Source organism: Aquila chrysaetos, chromosome 1, assembly GCF_900496995.4.
Source record: "Aquila chrysaetos chrysaetos chromosome 1, bAquChr1.4, whole genome shotgun sequence".
Lineage (NCBI taxonomy): Eukaryota > Metazoa > Chordata > Aves > Accipitriformes > Accipitridae > Aquila > Aquila chrysaetos.
Genome location: NC_044004.1, coordinates 30,515,564 through 30,539,868, shown reverse-complemented (window position 1 = coordinate 30,539,868; position 24,305 = coordinate 30,515,564). Strand labels below are relative to the sequence as shown.

Sequence of the window (24,305 nt, the reverse complement as noted above, 5' to 3'; positions counted from 1 at the left end):
ATTCAGGTGGGTGCAACCTTGGAGTAACAGCTGGAGTCAGGTGCAAAGCTGAAGTGCAGGCAGCCTTGCTGTTGATGTTATGCCCTGTCGTATGCGGACGGCTGCAGAAAAGGTGTGGTTCTAGCCCAGAACTGCTGAACTGTATTCATTTGTTTTTTCCTGTTGCAGCTCGACACTTTGAACGGTCCACTATAAGAAGCAGATCTTTTAAAAAAATAAACAAGGCATTCAGTGTTCTTCGAAGGACAAAAAGTGGAAGTGCCGTTTCCAACCAGGCTGACCGGGAAAGAGAGACTGTTGGAAACTCTGCTGCTGGAGAGGAAGGTAATGCTTTATTCTCCTTGTGTTATCACTTAAAATGGGATAGGGGACCCTATCCATGTGGGAACTGGATATCCACATCTTTCATGTATGTAGTGGGCTGTGTGTGATTAAAAAGCCAGAAAACCCAATCTTTCCTTATTTTCGTCTTTAAAAAGTTGTTAGTGAGTGGCAGGCAAGAATATTGCTGGGGTGTGTGGGATCTCACGTAGGGCCGTCCTGGTAACAGCCTGCGTGCTACAGCCAGGCCAGTATCTAGCACACGGGATGTGGGATCTGGGCATCTGGGATCTATTACTGGAGCTGTCATCGATTTGCTCTATCATTTTGTTCAAGAGGTTTCATCAGCATGTGTCTGTCCCTGTAAAGCAAACGGATCACAGTGATCATACATTATAGGAAATTCATGAGTTTTGGCTAACGTTTATGAAGCACTGGAAATTGCCTGTGAGAGGATGGTATGAAAGTGCAAAGTACTGTAATTATTCCAACACTTCTTTGGGTTCCTTAGTGACAGACTTGTATTACCTCAGCCAGGCAGGTGATGAGGTAAGAGTGCTCTGCTCTTAAACAGCAGGGAGAGGCAAGTTTGTCTGACGTATGTCAAGAATGAGGGGTCTGGCAGGCAGTAACACTTAACATTTGGCATTCTCAAAGCAATAAGCAAATGTTACTAATTGCTTTGGACCGTAATTACGAAGTCAACATTAGCATTCATGCATCAAGAGGAAGTGATGATAGAGTGGGAATCATTGTCTTAATCAAGGTCTTCACTGAGCTTATTATTCCTTTGCTTGATGCCTCAGCACCTCACATGTCTTCCCAGATCAAATGTCCAGGGTAAGGGCTTTAAGACGACAGAATATCCAACTTCCCTTTGCTCTGTATTTCAAGTTGTCATTGAAACCCTCACAAAATAAGTACAAAAGGCTGCCAAATGCTGTGTTTAAGCATCATTATTCTTTAAGTGGTGAATTGGAGAATAGTGTTCAATATTTCTTCTGCTTTATTTGCTTATTCCTTCAGGAGAGTTTCACTACGTTTCTGTGTTCTTGGTACTTACTCTCCTAGTCCACAGACTTGCTGATGTAGCCAAAATAAAACCTGATAATTCAAAACTGTGAACCTTTTCCATAAAAATAATGTGAATCTGCTCCTTGGTCTGGAAACATCATTAATAACTTCACTGTCCTAAATATTTTATTATTTTTCCCCAAGTAAAATTTTGCAAATAAGTTGTCTACAGCTCTCTGAGCAGACACGTTTCTCATTCCCTAGCAACTGTTCAATCCATTGTAAGCAAAAGCTTGCCCTTCTTCAGCTGGATTGAAATTCTGCATGTCTCAAGTTCATACTTTTCAAAAGACACCTCTTCAGGATGGGGCATAGACATTTTTATGACTACTTTCTACCTAGGCTTATAGTTGACATTCACAATTGTTCCACTGAAAGCTTGGTTTCATGTCCAGAGTGTGTGGGTGATCTGGATGCCAACAGTACCTACCCAGCAACCCAGTGCAGTCCAGATGTTAACAGAAGGAAGTTTGTGAAGATGACACTGGCCTTTACATTTCCAGCAGAATGAAAAGAGCTGTTGTCTCCTTTTTAAGGGACATATAATGGGGCACTGAAGTGGCAATCACTCCAGGGCCCCATTGACACTGTCAAGATTGTCATTCTCTCCTTGACTCTGCTTGTGGTTTCATTCCTCTGCACCAAGCATGCCTGTAAACTTGCAAATATATTCTACAGCACTGGAAAAACCAGGTAGGCGTGTAATTACTTAATGAGCTGTTATTCTTACGTATGAGATCACAGAAGCTGGGTACCTAAATTACTGTATTAATTACATTTGCAAAGAATGCACTTTGATTACACAGTTCTGGAATTTGGTCTCTAAAAAAATGCAAGTAACTTGCAGCGATACAAATACAACTTTAACAAAGACCTCTACTCAGTCCTTCGCAACAGGTGCTCTGTGTAATGGCATCTCAAAGGCTCTCCCTGTTTCTTCTTGTTGGAGGAGGAAATGAATATACTTCTTTCTGTTGCAGTTATCATCATCCTGCCAGCTGGAGGCTTGTTTTCTTCTCCAATTCTGTGTGTTTTCTTCTTTTATTTATTTTTTTAAATCCACAGCTGTTCTGAGCAGTCTGCAGTTGGACTCTTGGTTAGACTCGGTTGCACTCTTGGTTAGAGTTGCTGGTCAATCTTTAGGGATAGCTACAGTATGGCCTGCCCTGTGCTTGCCAAAGGTCCAGCCCAAAGCCATTGGAAAAAGGCAGCCCCACGTGTCTGTCTCCCCATTGCCACTCTACTGGCAAGGGAGGTGCTCCAGGAGGTTCCTGGCCTTGGAGGTCCCCACACCTGGTGTGAAAGCTGCTGCTGCCTTGCCCCAAGTTTCACAAGTTCATGTCTGGCACCACCTGAGAGCACACCTCAGCCATGCCTCATTGCTCCAGGAGATTGGACAGCACTTCACCACCTCTCTGGTGTCTCCTTTCCTCACCAGGCTTAGTCAGTGCGTGAGCAGAATAACACTGAGACTGTGTCAGCCTCACAGTGGGCACAGAGTGAAGTAACCCTTTCTTGCTGATAACCTCTTGTTGATAAAGGACCTGTCAGATCATCTGGCAAAGTTCAATGTATTATAGTCCATTTGTCCCCAGTTTTCAGAATTCCCTCATCTTAGTTCAGATGTCTCTGTTTAATCTGTTTTGCCCGTATTTTCATCAAAGGAGCTCTGAGAACAAAAACAATAGTGTGTACCTATGTATTGGCCCTCAGCATCAGCAGCACTGATGTCAAATTAACTATTTGCCCGCTGCAGAGTGTGTAGGTGCCTTTAATCTGAAGATGATATATCTGTTAGGCCAATGCTCGGTTGCGATGTGACTGTGAGGGTGCCAGACAAAATAATCATTCCTGATGCGGGGGAAAAAATATTCAGGTAATCATGATTCTGCTTAACTTGAAGCTGAATGCAGTACTGGTTTTGGAAAACTCCTTTGCTACCCAAGGACACTGAAAAATATGATGTATAACGGCAAATGTGTTTGTGCTATAATTACAGCAGAGAAATAGTTACAGTCTAATGCTATCTTATAAGATACCTGGAGCTGGTAGCAGTCCTGCACTGTGAAGATGACTTCATGGTTTCCATTTGCAACCTGTGGTTTGATTTGCTTAAACAATGTCATATGTGGCCATTTTGGATTTGAATGTTTCAGACTTTCTTTGTTCCTCTGTTTAAATGTTTTGGTGACATTTCCAGCAGAGAACTGTTCATTGTCCAAACCGAAGAAAATGTTAGAAGTGAATGAAAAGTGCAAACACTGATGAGAAAATGTTTGGGGGAAGGAGTCATTAAGGTTTTCTCATTTTTAATAATTTGGTCATTGGTAAATAACTCATGCAAAGTATTTGTCTGTAGTGCAGCACCCAAGCTTGTGATATCCACCTGAGACTAATCTCATTAATAACACTTACAGATACAAATAGCTTTCCAGGTCTGAAGTAGAAGTTAGGAGATCTTAAAAGAGATGGTTTCATTCTGAGGTGTGAGGGAAGGTGTCATGGACATCCTTCTGGCACTGATGCATTTAAGATGTATCTTCTGACTGGATCTACTGGTGTAAACGACCTTGACAATCTACTTAAATGATAAAATATCTCCGAGCAAAGAGTGGTCCAGCTTTGCTATGCTTATTTGTATCACTGTACTCTTAGTTTGGCATCACACCTCTTAAATTCACTTCCAAGAAAAACTATATATACATACTTTTTACTCAAACTGATCTAGAAATACAAGTCGTAAACCAGCTAATGCTTTAGGAGGAAAGAGTTTGGGAATGCAATTGCAAAAACCTCTATACAGTTTTACAGTAAAAGGGAGCCATGCTGCTGGTTTTCAAAAACGTTCATCAGTTCCATTTTGCAGTCAAGCCATTGTAAAATAAATTGAATTTATGATTGCTTGAGGATGTCAAATGTTGTTCAAAGTCAAACTCATTATTCTTAGTCTCATGGTCGGTACAGTTCTACCATCTGTTATTGCTTTGCAGCACTCAAGACCAAGGCAGGCCCTGGCAGAACCACAGAACAGACTCTCCTGTTGTATGGGTGTATCTCATTCCTACTGTTCAGTCTGAGCCCTGTTGTATTTTATATGTACACATATATAAAATAGACAGATATTATCAATACGTCAATTTTTGGGAAAGTTGCATGAAGAAAAAGAAGGTAAGTAAGTGAAACACAGATGGCTCTTCATATCAACCATTTCACAGCATTAAGGCATTAATGCTCTCTATGTGCAGAAAAGAAAGTGACTTATCCAGCCCCAGGACAAGACAGCACAGCCCAGCTTCTGTCTCAGGAAGGCTGCACCCTGCAGGAATCCCACGCTGTTCCCCAGATTGGATGCAGTTGCAGTTCCAATTTCCCCAAACAGCTGTTGGAAATCTTACAGAATTAGTTCAAAGCACTTTGCTGTAGGACGACGAGTCAGGCAACTTCCAGAAGAAAGAGATTGGCTCTGTAGCATTTCCTCCACTGCAGACTGGTAAAATTTGCCTGCTGTAGATGAGATATAGCCACAACCCTTTTGAGGCACATTCAACTCTACAACAGTTTCATTTTAGTTCTTTTGGGACTCCTTTGGTGAGAGGAATGTCCAGACGCAAGAAGAGTCATTAGAGCTGGCATTGCCTTCTACCTGCCCCCTGCATCGGACCAGCATCCCTGGAGAATTAATGAAAGGGATTAAACCAAAATGATGGCAAACTGCTGGGAGAATGAAATGCTAAATGAAAATCAACTGGGACAGAAGAGTTGCAGAACGAAGTCCCACACTAGTGCAAGTGCATGTGACACTCACAGGCACAAGAATTTTCCAACAATAGGTTACACAAGCTTCGTTTAAATTCTGGTGACCAGGTGCTGGGAAGCATGAGTATGTCTCCCTGCAGATAGCCTTTTTTGTGGGGGTGGGCTGGCTCCTCACATCAGTCAGACCTTCTGATCTAAATAAGGACTTGCAACCTAAGACACAAGTTTTGTTTGCAATGATTACCTTTGATTAATCTGGACTCGAGTCATAGCCAACATTACACAGTGCTTTGTCACACTGGATACTAAGAATGAAGGCAGAAGTTATCCTGATGGCAACACTGTCAGAAGGAGCACGGTGCGCACAGAAGTCAGCCAAAACCTGAGCACTGAAGGAACACTACCATTAAGTATTATAAACTGTGAGGATAAAATATTAAGCATACTTAAAATTTTGTATTACAGTCTCATGGCTGCTATACTAACAAGTGCTCGGTGTCCTACATCGTACCAGACAAGTGGAGTTTACTGTGTAAAGCTGGTCTCTCCTATGGTATTTGTTATTGCAATGGGATGTGTGAAAATATCAATAAAATTGCTCACTAATATAAGGAAAATATTGCTTGAGGAAAAAGCACACACAATCTTTCTGAATGCAGATGACATTTTATTATATTGACAGATTCAGGATGTTCCATGCAACCCCCGGTGACAAAAACACAACACTCTGTGGGAAAACCTGCAAGAATCACCAAAAACAAGACAGAAAGTTTACTTCTTTCTAGATTCAGCAGCTCTTCGATATTTAAGGATTGGAAATATAAAATGGTAAAGAAAGGTATGCAATACTCCTGGGTTTTCCTGCTCTGGAAAACCTGGTCAAAGAGAACGGAGAATTCTAATTAAGAGTGTAAGGGCTGGAAAATGGGATCTGTGCAAACTGATGCTCCAGCCTCACAACAGGCTGTGTATATGTGAATGGTACAAGCCCTTAACCCAGTTGGAGTCCCTTAGATTGGGCTGCTGAGGCCCCATTCACTGTACGCAACCAGGTGCTGGAGCAGGGTCCACCTCTTCTGGGTATGGTATATGCATTAGAAAAATTCAAGTTGAAGACATTGTTTTCCAGACACGACATCACCTTGAAATAGGTGTGGTAGGTTTTGATCAAACTGCACACAATGTATGCAGACTGTTTGGTGAAAAAGTGATCATGAATTTTCTTGTTGAAAAAAATATGTATTTGTGTATTCTGTATATTTAGTTTGTCAGACTTACTGTTAGTTTATCAAAATAGGCATTGGTCTTTCACTTATGACAGTCCAGGTTGTTGGTAATACAAACATCCATATGTATGTCTGGGATGAAAACAAAAGGCAAGTCTTCCATGAAGAGAGCAGAAATTAAGGGATCATGGAGTTATTTTTGTTGCTTGGCCCATCCGAGGAGAAAATGGTGCAATTTATTAATTATATTTGATAAAGAACACAAATCAAATGAAGACAGGAGGTGAGGCAGTACATCCTGTTAACTATGAAAAGAGAAAAATTAGTGACTTGCAGACTGGCAAGAGAAATATCTTGGGAAGATTTGTTTTGCTGTAGACTGCACATTTCAGAAGGAAATTAGGTATTAAAAATTCCTTTAAAAGAATCTGCATAAAGTCAGATTGAAAGTCAGCCAAGTGCCACTGCAAGACTTAATAAACCAGTTAAGGCATTGTTCAAGATGCAAAGAAACTTCTGTAAGTTTATACCTTATATAAAGTTATATGTAAGTCTCATATAAGTGCAGAGGCTTGTTCACCGCCATGTTGCTCTGATTTTGCTCTGGGGTAATTACAGACTGAAATAACGTGAGAGTGTCAATAGTTTGTTCAGTCCACCGTTCTCCATGGTCAAGAAATGTAACTGGGTAATTTCTTTAGAAAAGTTTTCAGAATGAGATATGGGAGAATGAGTGTTTGAGTCAAAAAGCACAGTTTGTTAGGACATGCAGTGAATCATCATGCAATGGGAAGTGGAAGTAGTTCTGCTGTAAGACTGCTTTGGTAGCCTGCAAAATATACAGAGATATTTATTTATGCTATTTCTGTGCAGAGAAGATCTCTGGGGATCCAGATTATCATTTGCATTTTTACATATAAATACCCTTATAGCCACACTGAGAGTGTAAAATGTGCATGCTTATTCTGCTGCAGGGATCAGGCCTTTGGTGATTTTTGAGGAGTATCTGTATGGTCTGACTTTAAGCACCCCACTGAGATGCCAGAGTTAATTGCCTCTTTCTGCTTATATAGCGGTTGAGAGAGTTTAGCACCTCCAGAGGTGATTTAGCAGTGAAGCAGGTATCGCTCCCTTTGGGCACCCATGCATTATAAAGGAAGCCAGAGCAAGTAGATCACCAAATTATGCATTTGGCTTAGAGGCCTGGATTTAGATGGAGTGAATCCACCCTTCAGGCTAGAGACAGTGAACAAGTTACAAGCTGGGCAAATGTTCAGAAAATAGAGGAGTATGGGGAAAATAAAGCACCTTCTGTTCCTGAGACATTAAAGTTGTGCACAAAACTCAAGTAAACCCCTATTAGCACAGAAACTGCTACTACAAGAGTATAAACTAAATGAATACTTGGATATTAGGTTGATGAAGGCTGTATCGTTATCCAGATAGACTTTTATTGCCTGTCAACTCTGTGTAAAACCACAAAGTCGAAGTCTGTGCTACTGGTAGGTGCTTTTTACAGATGTGGAGGAAGACAGCTTCCCACCCTGAAGAGCATATGATCAAAGAAGTGGTAAGGGATGCAACATGGTGTTTCTTAATATTTTTTTCCTGTTCTTTCCTTCCCCTTGCTCTTTCCCAAAAGGTTCTGGTGCCTTGCTGGTTTGTTGCCTGCTAATTCTGTAGTAGAAAATATTTATTCTCTCAGATACTGCTCTGTTAATTTTTATTTAACATTTTACCTCTATTCAGTAACAGTCACTGTACTTTCATTTCTAAAATAGGCTATTGAAAAAATATTAGCACTTAATTTTTCAACTTAAAGGTTTTTCATATAAGTGCTGGATTAGACCCACACACAAAAAATTCAAAAGCTCTCTCTCCCCTTTGGGGGATTCAAAATAAATGAAGGCTGATACACCTGTGCTAGAAAACTCACTGGTGCTTTTACTTCAACTTTGCTCACTGTTGAATGTGGATTAAAATTTTGAATTGACCTAGAAGGAAAGAAAGTATTAGTGACATGCTGTGAAAGCAAACATGCCAGTGGAAAAGTAGGGTTTGGAAGAGGATACTCTTACCTAGTGCATTATAAATACAAAAAGGATCTCTGCCCACCATTAGTCCCTCTTCCCTACACTCAGTTTGCCAGGGCCAGCAGAGATCTTTCCCTCCAGGCACCTTGAGCATACCGTGGTTTTAATACAGACACATCGCAGTAAGTCATTCCTACTTCTTAGAGTTCAAGGAGTGATGAAAAGAGAAGGGTCTGGTAGGGAAACTACTGTGTGCTTTGGGTTGCCCAAGAAATCCTGCCTTTCTGTTAGCTGAAGGTAAAAGAACCCTTCCTTGGATGTCACAAGCCAAGCACCCAGTCCTCACCTATGGCACCAAAAATGGAGGAAAACAGAGCAGTCTGGGATGCTACCAGCGAGACAGGGTGTGTAGCCTACTACAGCAGGGGTGGATGTTTGTCGAGGTGTCCATGCCCATCTGCTCTAGGGCCAGCAAGGAACCGTGGCCTGGTTCAGAGGGGTCTCTGGTGACTAAAAATATATTTTGTTCCCTTAAAATATTAGCACGTGTAACTGTTTTTAAGTACATTTCATCTGTCCCTATTACATCAAAGGTTTAGGGCTGTGTTTTGTGGGGGAAAAAGGAAGTTGGAATGTATTAATTAAAAATAGATCCCTTCAAGTCCACTCAGCAAGCATAAGTATCCTTTCCTCCCCACTTAGTATAAATCACATCCATGCATAAAACCTAGTTTGAATAACTGGCAGGTACTTGAAGTCATGCGGTGCATGTTTTAACAAAGCCAAGCTGTGATGTCAAATAAATACCTTACAATGTGCATTTCCAGGTTTTCCCAGGTTGTATCACCTGATTCCAGATGGAGAAATTACCTGCATTAAGATCAACCGTACCGATCCCCATGAAAACCTGGCCATTAGGATTGTGGGAGGCAGTGAGACTCCTTTGGTTCACATTATTATACAGCATATTTATCGAGATGGGGTAATTGCCAGAGATGGAAGATTGCTGCCTGGAGACATGATACTAAAGGTACAGTACTGTGGAGGTACAAGATAAAAGTATCCTAACAAAGAATAAGATGGTGTAAGTCGATCATGAGATGAGATTTGCAGTGTTGCTTGTTTGCGTGGGTAGAATAATGCATGCAGAGACATGCAGTCCCTTTGCATGCTGTGATGATTTCATTCATTTAACCAGGTTTTGAGGCTCACAGATTTGTTTATTTTTCCTATTCACTACCAGGCCTCTCTGATTTCTGCCCAAACATGGTAGATCCAAAACGCAATGTAGTGCAGTATACTGTTGGCATTTCTGACCCAGTGGTGCAAAAGTTTTTTTCTGAAAGCAGAGGCTCGGCTTTTTGTCCAGTTTTTTTCTACTGAACTGAGGGCTTAAATCTCAGTTAGTGACTTACATCCCACTTACACCAGGATAGGTGATAGGGTCCTGATCAGGGTTAAGTTATTTATTTCAGCATCTAGCTCCTCTGTATGATGTATTCAGCACTGCAGAGAGTGAGACACCACCAGCTCTATTTTGGGAGTGTTGCTCCACCGGCAGCCACAGGTGAAATCTCTAAGAACGAACTTGAGCAGCATTAAGGCATTAGCTGTTGGCTACTACTTCTGCTCCTGTTTCTGTAGAAATGTATAACAGATGAACAAGAATTAGGCCAGATGGTTAAAGATCATGTATCTTATGAGCAGTGGCTTCAGCAATAGCTTTTGAATGGGAACTGCACTCTCAGCTGCCTCAGTGACTTGGAGCTCTGCAAGGATGCTAAATTGTATTAATGTTTCAATCCTTAGAAGAAAAGAGTGAGGACAGAAAATAGTAGTTACTTTCCTCACTTTGATGGTGTGTAGTTGGAGTGCACAGGTATATTCACATTGCAAGCCAAAGGTACAGCCGCAGCTCACCCAGGCATACCCCAAGCAGCTTAAATCAGCTAGCTCAAATATCGGTGACAGCGTGGCCAGAGATGGCAAAGAGCTCAGCGTAGGTTTTCCAAGTTACAGGTAAACATTTGAGGAGGCTGCTTTGTTCACTGTGGGCCATGCTGCCATGGATAGACTGGTGCTGGTACCCAGGCTAACCAGTGTGGCATTAGCTGGATAAGGCTATAGCAGCTGGAAGTGGGGTGGACTGCAAGGTCTAGCATGCATGTCAGGGTTGTCTTCCAGGTGGGACTGGATGCCCATCTTACTGCCTACTCTGGCATGCCTGGCTTGTAGGGTTAGTGAATAGTTCTCTCAGCCCTACTGACTTCTTTTACTACATATTTCATGTGAGTAATTATTAAGGATACCATCCTTTGAAGTTCAGAGCACCACCTGTAAGCCACTATGCTTTCCTAGCTTTTGCTGATCCCAGCAGTAGCTGAGGACACTTGAGGTATGCCAGGGTTGTGACATGCCTTCTGCTTCTGAAAGACCATGGCCAAAAGGATTTCTCAGGATCATGATGTGGGCATACTTTGCTCCGGCACTGTTTAAACATGCCTCTGGATTGTGGTTCCAGGCAGCAGCTGGATGAGCATCACCCAGTCGTGCGTTTCAAGGAAGGCTTTTTCTCCTGGTGCCAGCACAGAGTGGCAGAGTTAATGGCACCACTGAGCCAAAACTGTTCCTGCAGGGCACATCCAAACTGCAGTGGGAAGCTGTGATTGCAGCACAGACGGGCCGTCTCAGCTCTCCCCAGCTGTGGCTGACTGCCCAGGGATTTACTGAGGATTCCCAGCAATTTCAGCCCCATGTTGGTGCAGCTCACTCCGTTCGTGGTACCCAAGCTGGCAACTTAAAGTTAGTTGAGCTGTGTCTCTAGGGGTGCAGTCCCCCCATCAGACTGCAGTGGGGACAACCACTGCAAAAACAAATGCCCATCAAAGGCTTTTGTCTGTGCTGGGGAACATTTCTGTTGCAGTTTGGAGACGTTTCTTAATATTTAAATGGTTCAACCCGTGCAATGTAAAACTACATGGAAATAACTTGTCTGATTCAGGTTTTCCAGCCAGCAACGACTTACAACCTTGCAACTGGTTTTCATTTAGCAGTGATAAAGTGCAATGCCTAGTCACTCTTACACATACGGACATGACGGGATTGATTTGAAGCTCTTTTTTTTCTCTTTCTTTTCCCCTGCCAAATTAAAGAAGTGGCAGTTACGCAGTTTTACCACCATCTGAGCTAAATCTTACCTGGAAAACACTGAGAAATGTAAAAAGCCTGATTCTCTGGTGTGGTATATCAGCATAATTGCTAGTAAATATCCAGGGATTTTAAACTTCTGCTTGAGGCTCTTTTCTTCATTTTAGTTAGAGATTCATTAGTGGGGAACATTTTTTTTACTGTACCTAGAACAGCTGGGAGATAATAAAGAAGAGAAACAGCAGGAAAGTGGTGGGAGTGAAAGGAAAGGCTGGCAAGGCGATATGAAATTAGAAGCTAGTGGAATAAAAGAAAGATATATGAAAGGATATTGGAGCTTGGGAAAGAGCAATAATAAAGCTGAAAAATAACATATATGTCTGGAGACTATCAGGGAGAAAGTGGGAAAAAAAAGGCAGAAAGTGTCTGTACAGCACATCTTTTCCTTGGGGGGAAGACTGTTCTGCATCGCAAACTTGGCCTCCTGTGTGACACAGTTTGAAGTAGCACACGTCACTTCGTATGAAGACATCTGTGTAAATAGATCTGCCCTCTCCAGTGCCAATTCAGATGAGATGGTCTTTCTGCTGCTGATTTACGCTTCTCTCTTCCAGGTAAATGGCATGGACATCAAAAATGTGCCTCACAACTATGCCCTATCACTCCTGAAGCAACCCTGCCACATACTCCGACTGACGGTGCTCCGAGAGCAGAGGTACCGATGCCGAAACAGCGGACTTTCCCTTGATGCTCACTGCAATAGGGACGACAGTTTCCATGTTGTGCTAAACAAAAGCAGTCCGGACGAGCAGCTGGGAATAAAGCTGGTCCGCAAGGCCGATGAACCGGGGGTATTTATTTTCAACTTGCTGGAAGGCGGCGTGGCTGCCCGTGATGGACAGCTTCAAGAGAACGACCGGGTGTTGGCCATCAATGGGCATGACCATCGGTACGGCAGTCCAGAGAGCGCAGCCCAGCTGATACAGGTTTGTCACCACCACGTTGATCCCGGTTTCCGAACTTTGCAAAAACCAAGCAGTGTGGTTTCACCACCCATTGCAAAGCAGGGGCCAAACTTAATGTGTGTGTGTTTGGGGGAGGGAAAGAGATGTGTCAAGCTTGGATGGGAATTTACACCTCTAAAAGCTCCTTGGTTTCACTGTGGGTACAAGGGTGAACACGGGCATGGACTCTTGCAGTGATGCCTGTTACCATCAGGCTTTGTAATGTATAGATCAATGTAAGCCTCCATATATTCTGTGCATCACCAAAGAGTGATGCCATCTGCCAAAAAGCAGGCCAGCCTGCACCCTGGAAGCACTGGGTCCAGCTGGGTCCTGACTCCTCCAGCTCAGAAGGAGCTGCAGTGCTCCCTGGTGCAGCCCTGGAGCAAACCAGCGCAGCCTACGGCAATGGACGGCCTGTTTCAGGATGAACATTACCCTCCCAGACTCGATGATTTTCCATGGGTGTGTTTTACGACTGAAGGTACTCCATATCTTGTAGATACTTCTTACCTAAATCCAGCATATGGAAATCCAGATGTTAGGGAAACAATGGATCTGTCTGTAGCTGTAGTTTTTATAAATCTCTATTTAGACTCACGTGGAGAACTAAAGGGGTGCCTCTGCAATGCACTAAACAGTCTTACCACAAAACTGTCAGAAAAAAACCCCTGTGTCTTTCTCAGCTACAAAATCAGTCAGCTTCTGCCGAATTTCCCCTCTAGAACCATTTTCATTTGTTTTCATTCTTTACAGCCTACGTTTTTAGAAAACTTCAACATGAAAAACAAAGCCAAGAATATTTTGTTGCTTTTATCTCATATTCATAGCAGTTATTATACTTGTACAATTTTACATTTCATTTGGAGGCATGCAGAGTGTTCACAGAATTTCATGTGCCTCAATAACAACATGTCGAATCAGGCTGGCTGCTTCCCCTTTCTGACAGGTATACTCAGGGTAACATGAGTCAGATTGAAAGAAGCATTCGAATCCATGCATTTTGTGGAAAGGATTCCTCCTTTAGCATAGGTTCACAGTTGGCTGTAGCCAACTTTTACTGAGAAGTTTATAGCATAGGTAAAGAAAACGGCGTCCCCTTGCATAATGCCAGTTGTTGAAATTCTGGTCCAGCATCTTTCTGGATTACTTTATGTAGCTCACTAACTGGGAGCAGAAGGTAGCGGGGAGGGGAGGTTTAAATTCTCTGAGGGGAACAAGTCTGGAACGAAAACCTTTCTAAAAAATTGGTATTCTTGGAACAGTTCTTTATGGCTACAAAACAAGGCAACAGTGCTTCATAAGCAAAAAACACATGCAGCCTAGAGATGAAATGGAAAAAATGACTAATGAGACCATTCACACACAAGTGTTTAAAAATGCAACTAAAGCTCTTATTGGGTTCCAAAGAGTGGATGTTATTTATAATAATGCTTGAAATGCACACCAGTCCCTGAGAATTTAAACAACATGCCCATCAAAGAGGAGACTCAGGTTTCTAAACAGCCAAGATTACATTGCATTTATGTGAGCTCTGTGAATCACATTTGTCTAACGCAAAATTCCCGGAACCTGTGTCTTTTTTGTCATGTTTTTTCATCAATTATCACTTGCCTTTCCTGTTTCCATGTTATGCCAGAGAAAAACCGTTATACTGAAGCCACAAATGTTTTGCATTTGCTTCTTACACGAAGGGATGTTTTACTGTGTCCTCTGATTTCTCAACAGTATCCTGCCTGTTGAGACCTCAGCGTTTATCAGTCACAGTACATTGAGGTCTTCAAATTAATGGTGGTGGAAGCTTCAAATATGCCACTGGTTTCTCTAAAAACAGGGCTAACATTCACTAAAAGGTGGTGGTGGTTTATTAGGCCAAGCACAGCTGGTAGAACATCAGATTTCTGTGGAATCTGATTAGTTTTGACTTCTAAATAACGAATAATTGAGAAAAATCTGATTCTTCAGGCCTTTAGCAATTATACATTAGCATATGTGAAGGAGTTGTTAATCAGTAGATTAGGTGTCTGGCTGTTTATATGCTCAGTCACAAGAACCGAAATGAAGAAAACGCAAGTGCTAATTAGGAACGTGCACACATCGTAACACTTGGGAGTTTGCTGCTTCCCATTTGTCGCGTCATCTTTAGTCATGGCCTCGTGTCAGATGTGGCACTTTTAATCTAAATAACGTGACATTCCACATCTGTTTTGCATGGGAGAGACAAGAAAAGGAACAAGGTAACAGATCAGTGGGCGCTCGTGTGAGCACATCAAGCCGAGCTGCACGGGTTGAGCCAGACTTTACTGCCTCCAGATGTTCGCCCTCCTCTCTCCCTCTTTCCCCCACCACAGTTCGGAGCAGCTGCGACGGGTGCACGACCCCCTCTCCATCACGACAATTGCTGCCGGCAGAAAGCAGGTCGTGATGTGGAGCGCATCCGAGCTCCATCAACCCTGCGAGAGATGGGGCAGCTTCTGCTGAGAGCAGCACGGCTGCCTTTTTTTAAGATGCGGTTGCCTACTAGATACTCAGAAGTTGCCACCGTGTCTCTGCCTCCCTGCTTGATTTGCTTTGGCTGTAACACAGATTTTAATTCTAGTAGATTGTTTCAGCTATTACTTGCATTCAGTCTCAAAGCTAACCTCATTTCTTTAATTCTTGCTTCAGCATAAAAAAAACAAAGAAGGAATTGTGGGAAAAACAAGTGGTGAGAGGGAGGGAGGGAGCAGAATGAAGCAGTAATTAATATTCTGATCAGTAGAAATGTTAATGGGTTTTTATATGGAAGTACATAAATACAAAAGCTGGTCTTGTTGTTTGGATAACTTTTTAAAACACTCTGGACTTCTGAGAAATTACCCAACTTGACTGACCTGGAGACAAATGTGACATTGCAATAGAGACTCTTGTGAACTTTTGCTAGTCATTCTACAAGAATTAATCACATTTACAACCTTGCTCTAAATAACCAACTTTGAGACTAACCATGTGGCAGCGGATGAGTTTTAAACAGAAGTTGCCTAAGTTGAAGTTGTTTGTTTTAGAGAAAACTGGATTTTCATGGGGCCATATACCCTTAGGAGGTTTAGTCTTGTATTGTTCAGTTCCATCTCAAACATATTACAAACTAGGGACCAGGGTGGTTTCCTTTCTCCCAAGATACAGCATTCTACTTTTGGGTACCAGCTGAGTCCAGAGTCCAGGAATTAATATTCCATAGAAACACACCTGGTAAAAATACCTAGAAAGCTATTTTGAAATATGTGTGTATGTATCAAATTATGTATTATGAAGCTGTGGAGATCTGAGTTGCTGGTTAAAAAACTAGCATCCCCAAAGATATTGGGGCAGTAACAAAGAAGTGCACATTTTTTACTGAGAGATCACCTTCCTTGGAAATAGCACAGCCTGAACACGCAGATTTCAGGCTTGAAGTTGGAAGTTTAGGAGAGGTAGGTTGCTTTTTTTTTAACTATAGTGACATTTTTCAAAAGCATTTTTTAACTCTCAGCTACTACTATTGAATTCAGTTCCAGAAAAGACAAACCAAACTATAAAAACAAAAATCCCAGGGGCTTCCTCTGGCTTCTGTTAATTGTCTGCAGGAGATTTGATTTCAATAGCGCAACTGGATCTGGGTTTGGTTTCCAGCTGCTTGTTCAACGCCAGCTTTCCTTGGAGCTTCTCCCCAGCGAGCACGGCACGTCAGCATGCCAGCAAGCAATTCTGGAGGTCTGATGCCCCCAGGGCTGCGGTACCAACAAGCATTGCTGCTGCAGCCCCAGGGGGATCAGACCTCCAGACATGGTTGCCGGGGGGGCTCCACGTTTGATTCTGAGCAGTTGCTCAGTAATAACCTGCGAGCAAGCAGGCAGGAGTCCCTCTGGAGACTGGTCCTTAAGAGCCCCTCCTGCCTGCCACAACTCCAGGGTCTTTAGCCTGGAGAGGAGATTAGAGGATTAATTTTTTTTATCTTCTGCGTATGCTTCTATAGCACTGAGGCTATTTCTGTACTTCAGTTCAGTTCAGTATGTTGGTTTGCCCTTACGGCAGACATCTATGATTTACCCAGCTAAACCCCACTCCCTGTTGGCTCTATCTTTACATCACTGTTGTCTTGAACAGATTCATATGAGCCTTACTGAGGGAAGAATGAAGCCATTTGCTTCTAGGGAAACCGTGCTGATTCAATAAGGCAGAAAAAATTCACCTGTACACAGAATTAACAACAGTAATATCAGGCACGCACAGAACACCTTAAAAATAATGAGCAAACATAACTCGGTAGAAGCTTTGCAGCATCTCTCAGGCATGTAAGTATTATGACTGCGTTGTGCAAAAAGGCCCAGAAGCATTTTGAGCTTATTTTGGGTTAATTGCTTTTGCAGCTCCTGTTCCTAGAGTGAGAGTTTGGGCTAGTTTCCCATCCTAAACTCCATTACTCTGTGTGCTTGCTTGTGCCCTCCCTCTTTCTTTGTGCTCTTGTGCAGTAGGATTTTACTTCTCAAAATGGTTGCACATCCCTTTCTTTAAGCTGCCTTACATTTGTCATGCTCACTGCATGCAGGTGGACTCAGTTACATCATTTATTCCCCACTTTCGTCAGCCAAGGCTTGAGCACATCCCTCGTTACGGGGTTAATTGCATCTTTTTCAGAGTTCCCGTCGGGCAGCAGCAGCTCTGGTTGCCTGTCTCTCTCCTGTGGCAGGTACGTTGCTGCTCTGTGGTGGTGTACGCAGGTGTGTGCGAGAGCTGATTGGCACTCACTGTGGTGGATCACTGCTTCCAGCCGGATTGGGGGCAGATAGGAAGGGGTTTTCAGAGTTAACACCAAATTTTCAAAAGAAGTATTAAGTAGCAGGCAGTAAATTTTTATGAACTTTATTGACCTGAACTGATGCTACTGCTTTATGTCATTGCGACCACATTAAGTGTGGTTTGGATTTCCCACAAAGTGGGACCCACGTTTCTTGGATCCTCTGGGGCTAAAGTGCAGGGGTTTCTTGCACCGGGGCGGTGGGATTCACTCTGTACCTCCTACCACAGGCCAGCGAGAAGCAGGTTCACTTTGTCGTGTCGCGGCAGACCAGGCAGCAGACCCCCGACCTCTTGCAGGAGACGGGCTGGAGTTACGGCTGCGGCAGCCGCCAGCCCTGTCCCACCGAAAGAAACAACCCCGGCAAGGTGAGGGCACGAGCGCTCGCGTGGTTTCTCTGCCATCCGTGGGACAAGGGACTGGGAGGGCAGCTAGCATTTTAGTGTCTTGGGGTGTTATATCTGGTTTCTGTCACCCGAAGAAGCATGCCTTCTTTTGCAATGGAAACTTAAAAGCTCTGCTCCTCATTATTGATACACTGCTTCTGCCCTGACTCTGGCTGGGGTAGGGAGGTAAGGAGAAGGCAAGGGGCAGTGGTGGGGCAGGGGGCTGATGTGCACACAGCATCCTGGCCATGGGCACAGACCTGGCCTGCGGTGCGAGCCAGCATGGGGCAATGCGCTCCAATGAAGATAAGAGGCTTATCTGAAGTTTCTCCATCTGGAGGAAAGTCTTCAGGCAAAAAGCTTTCATATGCTGGCCTGAGAGATTCCCATAAGCTGCTTGAAAATTACAGTAATTATTAGTCTGTTGCTCATTTCTTAAGACACCCATGCTCTGACCCAGCTGGCAGTTCGGCAGCAGGCAGTGGCTGCAGTCTCCGTGGCCGCTGCAAGCGTGCCGTCTTTCTGTGGAGCTCAGGACCCAAAACGTGTTGGTTCGGCTCTGGCAGCACAGCTGGACCCAACCCAGGGCCACACGGCACAGAGCAACCTTCTCACCCTGATATGGCTCTGGTTCCCAAACTGTCCCTCCAACCACTCCTCTGTACCCAGTTACATCATGTGTTTAGTGCATTTAGACCTGCAATATGCTCTCTGCATAAGGCAGAGAGACTCTCATGGTCAAATATATGAGGTTTTAAAGCAGAAATCAACGCAGCAAGAGCTCTGAAAATACCTTTTCTGAGTTTACTCGATGCTACTCTTTGCACTACAGACACAACAAGGTATGTCCTTGCAGGAGCTGAATTTGTTTATTTCACTAAATTTAAAGTCACATGCTTGGCTAATTTACATTAATCGCTCTGAGTGTCACCACTTATGCAAAGCCTTGCGAGCCGGTCCCCTGGCCACCCGTGCCAGGGGTGCATCAGGGAGGTGGACAGGCAGGGCTGGTTTCAATCCATCCTGCCTGATGGGGAGCCAGATGTGTCCTTAAAGGGACCTTTGGACTGAACCAGCTGCCAGATCGGATGCACAGCTGTCAGCCAGGAGACAAGCCTAGCTCTGCATTTTACAAATGCTTAAAGATACCCATTTTTTGCAGTTTTTCTTTTTTTTTTTAAACTACATTATTCAGTGTTTTTATGTGTAAAAACTATACTAGTGTCTATTTATCTATTTTTAGTTTTCCTTTTCCACAAAGTCACAATCACAGCCCTTGTTAGGTGAGACTGGATCAGCAGGAGTTAAACCAGTGAGCAGAGTCAATGCTTGGTAGCTACTACCCAGTAGCAAATAGTGCCCAACTAATCATGCATCTGCAAGGCATTACTTCCTAATGAAGTAATGATTTCCTTAGGGAGATATGTATAGGACAGCAATTAGCTTGTGTTGCTACTGTATGATTTCTAGTGAAGCTCCAAGCACCTGCTAGATCTACCACGTTGATCTGATTAATTGATCCCACATGGGATTATTTGGGAACATGACTTGTCTTCCATAAACTGCCCTAAATCTTCGTTTTCTCTTCCTGTACCGAGAGGTGTTAGATAGCAATTCTTGGTAAATTCAACACCATTTTGGGTAGCTGTGAGATTGAAGGGCCAATGTTGACCTTGCAACAGTCCTTTAAAGACTAACGAATCATCTTTTGTTGGATAGGTCACGGCTTTTAGGAGGATTTCCAGTTTGCCACAAGAGGTGGGTGCTACATAAGCGCATGAGTGGGCATGCTGCTGTGGGCTTCTGCCCAGTGCCACCATTTGGGCACTTTCCAGGGAAGATCACAGCCAAAAAAAGAAAATTCTGAGCTGTTCATAGCTCCCTTTAGCTTTGTGTGTGTGCAGTGGAAGGTTTATATCAGAGAAATGCTCTGGCAATAGATCAGGAGACCGGTACGGCCGGTGCACACGATGAGCTTCAGACACTGTGGGCTTTTGGTCTGATAAAATCATTATTGGAGTGTTGTTTGCCCTTTTGTAGGGTATGAGTGTGTCAGTTTGAATTTCTCATGCTTTTTTGCTGAAGGTTTAACTGAACAGCCTTTGCAATTCAAGATCTTTAAACTCTAGGCTTTGGCAGACTTAAAATGTTATTTGTTTTTAAATAGACATTAGTGCAGGAGTAATGCTTGCACGTCTAGGGCCTGTAGGGTGTCCTAACGCAGTGCACGCTCCTGCTCAAAACCAAGGCAATGCTTGTTGGCTGGACTTTACTGTCAAGGGATTTTCCTGTGTGTGCATGGTTTGATGAGTCTGTTACCTGCTGCCATCAGTGCGATTGCTTTATTATGTGCGATTGATAGAGAGGTTGCTAACTGACTTGAATTCTGATTAATTTTAAGGTGTGTTTTGTCCCCTGAGCTTACTGTAGGAGGTGACATTAGCAGGTCAGGAATGCTCTTTGAGGGAAGCAGCTCTCACTGTAGAGCATGTATGTAAACGTGGGCTGAAATCTGCTCCCAAGCCTTGGCTGTATTCAGCACCAAGAATAAACTCTAGCTTCCAGCAGCCGCCTTGCTCGCACGATGGCTCAGGAACCGCTTTTGGCCAAGCTGTTGCCCTCATGACAGCCTGCCTCCATCTGGAAAGCGCGAGGAGGCGGCTCTTTTTCAGGCCAATGCTAATGGCAATCAGCCACGCAGCCAACAAGGCACTGGAGAAAGCGGAGGACGGTCTGTAGTGACCACGTCCTCCTCTGGTGGCAGTGATGCCGGGTGTATGGTGCGCCAGGAGATTGTTCCTGCACAGGCTCTCACCGAGCTGTTTTCCTGCGTACGGAGATAGGGGAGGCACAGCCCAAGCTGTTCTGGCTGCTGCCTGGAATCAGAAAAGAAAAGATGTCAGAAACACTTTCTTGTGCAGCCGAGGTTGTTAAGCTGGGCTGTAATGCATAAACAGGCCAGATTCGATTTCTTTGAAGTCGGTGGGAGCTTTGCCATTAATTAAATAGCACTTGTTTTTAATTGGAACTGTTTTCTTACTCCTTCCTAACAAATTGCCTAGTACTTAAAACAAATCTGTCACCCTGTTGCTTGAGCAAGCAATGTTTTCTGACTGTACGAGCAGGTTAGTCTTCAGGTGAAGTACATTTTGCAAAGAGACGCAGATACATCTTTTGCCTGCAAGACACGTGTCATGGCTTTGATGTTGTGATAATCTGCTGTAAATATTTATTTTCCAGTAAATATACAGAAAAGAAAAAAAAAAATTAAAAAGAGGAGGAGATGAACTGTTATGTTTTTCTTTTCCTGACCTCCAAGGTCACTTCAAAATGACAGAGAAGGACAATTGTTTAGAAGAGAATGCATTGAAATGCAGGCACTGATAAACATTGCCTTTTAACTGGTTTACTCATTATCAGTTGTACCTCCAAGAAAGCTCTACGTGTGTTTACTAAGAAAGGCTTTACTTTCCTTTCATCACTGCCTCCGCCTCAGCCGAGTCGACCCAATTCCTTTCTATCTGCAACCATGTAAAAAATGACGTGTGCAAGAGTAGCTTCAAAGGAAAACTGGTCCTACATGGTTGAGCATACAAGTACCAGTACTTTTATGATTCTTCATTGAAAGGTAACAGGACAATTCGCTACCAAGCACTGCTTTGAAATCTGCTTCTCTCTGCACCAATTCCTCAAAAATAAAGCATCAGCCAGTTTATCAGCTAATGCTTTTGGTGTCTGAGACATGATGGACACTTCATAAGTAACGGGATTGCTCTGAACTCTCCGAGCTGCAAGTCTAATTCCAGTTTCATCTCTTGCTACAAAATTCCAGACCGCATTTTTGTGAAAATTAGTACTGCCCCTATCCCACATGCTTCAGGAATTAGCCTTTTCCTGATGGAAAGCCATTCCTTTCCAAGGGAAAAAGGACAAAGTTTTTGCACAAATATGGATGAAACATTAAGTTTATTTTGCAGAAAGATAGAACTACTATGTTTAAAACATTTACATCTTAAAGACAAAGGTGAAAGGTTAAAATTATCTGGACTAGAACATTTATATTTTTTTAAAAGGGAGTGTTGTAAAACCTTCAGAATTTTTAGGTTCATTTGCAAGCCATAAGCCCAATTACTCTGAAACAGTGCCTGTGTTCTGCATGGATCAGATGTGTTATGTCCAAACAACTGTATCACTTTGTTTTTTTGTCCTGGTGACTAAAAGAAGACCTTTTCCACTGAGCTCTTTGCCTTTTTGTTCCTGGAGCTCTGTGGCAGCCACTGTTCTTCTGCTCAAGCATCTAGAGATCCTTTGCTAAGCTGCTAAAAGGTTCTGGGGTTTGTTGTTGATGTTGCATCACAGAAATCCTGATGTGGAGTTAGTTCCACCAAACATACCTTTAAAAAAAACCCAACAAACCAAATATATAGCCTGCCCTACTCCCACAAAAACTTCTTGCCGCTGTCTTCCTTCATCCATCATCATCACTGCAGGAGCAGCCATGGACTTGCCTGCTCTACTTTCTGTGCTGCTGGCCCAGGAATTGAGGTGGAATGTCTTTGTAGGATCTTGGATTTCTAAGAAGAGATTAATGTGGCTTTAAATGAGTTTTACAGCTTATTTTTGCATATTATAAATGTGTGGTCACACTTGTGAGTGAGAAGGTTGGGGTTTTTTTTAATATGCATTTTAAATATATTTAGCAGCATGCTATTATATCTACATAGAAGCCTGGAGTGGATGGTGTTGTTCCTGCAAGAGAGGCTGGGATCTTCAGGAGTTGATGCCAGGAGCACAGCTTATGAAATACTTAAGGAAATCAAAGCATTTAACATTTAAATCCAGATTTTCTGGAGAAGCATCCTTGTCTCTTCAACTCTTCTGTAAGAGCTGGATGCATTGTAAACATGACATTCAGTTCACAGGTTTTGTTGAAGCTTGTGTTGCCTCTCCATCCTGAGGCTGTCTGTGAGTTTGTTTCACTCATACACTAGTTACTGCATGATCAGCGGTGTGTATGTAAGTTTTCCTGTTCAGGGGGAGGAATAAGTGGATGACTGTCCTCAAACAGTAGAGCAGGCTGTCCCAAAGTGACCTTTTAAGCAAAAGCACTAGGAAGAGTGCCCTGGAAGATGCTGGGTCTTCACTCTATAAATGTCCTTCTCTTTCTGAACAGAAACACATATTCTTCAAGTGTATTCCCACTAGTAATTTACACAGAAACACAGAAATCTGGAAGAGCAAATGAAGTGTGTATCTTCTAATCTGTCCCCAAGAGTTTTATTCCTTTAACCCAGGTGGACCATTTCTCATTAACTGTACAGATGATGCTCAGACTGCAAGCCGCAAGATAAGAACCATGACCTGACAGTCAAAGATATGAGGACCAGTAGTGATAATATTAAGAACATTTTTTTTTTTAATCAGATTTCTTATTTACATTTCAAAGACCTGCTTCTATTAGTCTCAACACTAAAACTCTTCTGATTTTGGCGGGACCAGCGCCTGACTTTAGCTGTTAAAGCATGGATTATCTTGGCGGTAGCTCTGACTCCACAGATGCCTAAACCCTGGAGAAAGTCATGCTTGCCATCTGGCCAGGCGTGGCAGGCGGCTGTGAAGTGCTTTGGTATTCCCTCAACGAATATTCATTTCAGCAGAAAATGCCTAAGCTGTCAGGGAGGTCCCCGTGCCCACTGTGTTTGTTGTTGCTGTTTTCTCCATCACAGAGCACCCTTCACACCGTCACCTGTCACGAGAAGGTGGTGGCTGTCCGGAAAGATCACACAGAATCGCTAGGAATGACTGTAGCAGGCGGAGCATCTAACTGGGAATGGGATTTGCCTATCTATGTGATAAGTGTCGAACCTGGAGGAGTTATCAGCAGAGACAGCAGGATAAAAACAGGTAAAAAGAGGGGATTTTGAAAGCCTGCTTTAATTCAAAGGCTTCCTTTGAAAAACAGAGGGATAGTGAAAGAGCATCACACCCTGACATCTTCAGCCATCCCATAGATTTTGGGATGCCTCAGATTAGAGGGTCTCAAGTCAGCTACCAGAAAAGGTATAATATGCAGCAGTAACCATCTCTGTGAAGTGGGATGTGGGCATGTTCTGGTAAAAAAAAAATAAAATAGTTTTTCACAGGAAAATGAGCTTGCACCACCATCTCCCAACTACTGAAATCTTCATTGTGCAAACTTCATGGGTTTTTAATGTAAATTTTTGTGCTTGTTTGTCATATCGTTCATGGCTTTGAAAGAAATATAAAGGAGCAGAATTCCCATTACATATGAAGCAATGTTAGTGCCTTGTGGCTTAATATCATGTCTGGAAACATTGGCTTTATAATTCCATTTGGGTCTTGATGTAACAGAGTGATAAAATTAATAGCTTCTCCCCCTCTGCATGAATAAGCCTTTACAGTAAGAGGAAGAGCATATGTTATCAGTGGGTTTTGTGGGAACAGGTAGGCAGTAGAGGAATGGTGAAACTCTCAGTTTTCAGGATGTTAAATCTCCAAGAGCCAAGTAGCTTGGTACCCTG

At 43.1% G+C, this 24,305-nt stretch overlaps 1 protein-coding gene across 7 annotated transcripts in view; it reads left to right on the top strand.

Moving 5' to 3' along the window:
• Nucleotides 1-24,305, top strand: part of LNX1 (ligand of numb-protein X 1) — an 85,023-nt gene that overhangs the window by 50,504 nt on the left and 10,214 nt on the right. For 5 of the 7 annotated variants that reach the window (XM_030013332.2, XM_030013386.1, XM_030013348.2 and 2 more), the window contains 6 exons: nt 169-324; nt 5,834-5,989; nt 9,238-9,440; nt 12,172-12,543; nt 17,608-17,745; nt 23,490-23,667. In XM_030013332.2, coding sequence (XP_029869192.1) covers nt 169-324; nt 5,834-5,989; nt 9,238-9,440; nt 12,172-12,543; nt 17,608-17,745; nt 23,490-23,667 — 1,203 coding nt within the window. The remainder of the gene's footprint in view (nt 1-168; nt 325-5,833; nt 5,990-9,237; nt 9,441-12,171; nt 12,544-17,607; nt 17,746-23,489; nt 23,668-24,305) is intronic. The other 2 variants (XM_030013358.1, XM_030013376.2) reach the window with 1 other exon arrangement.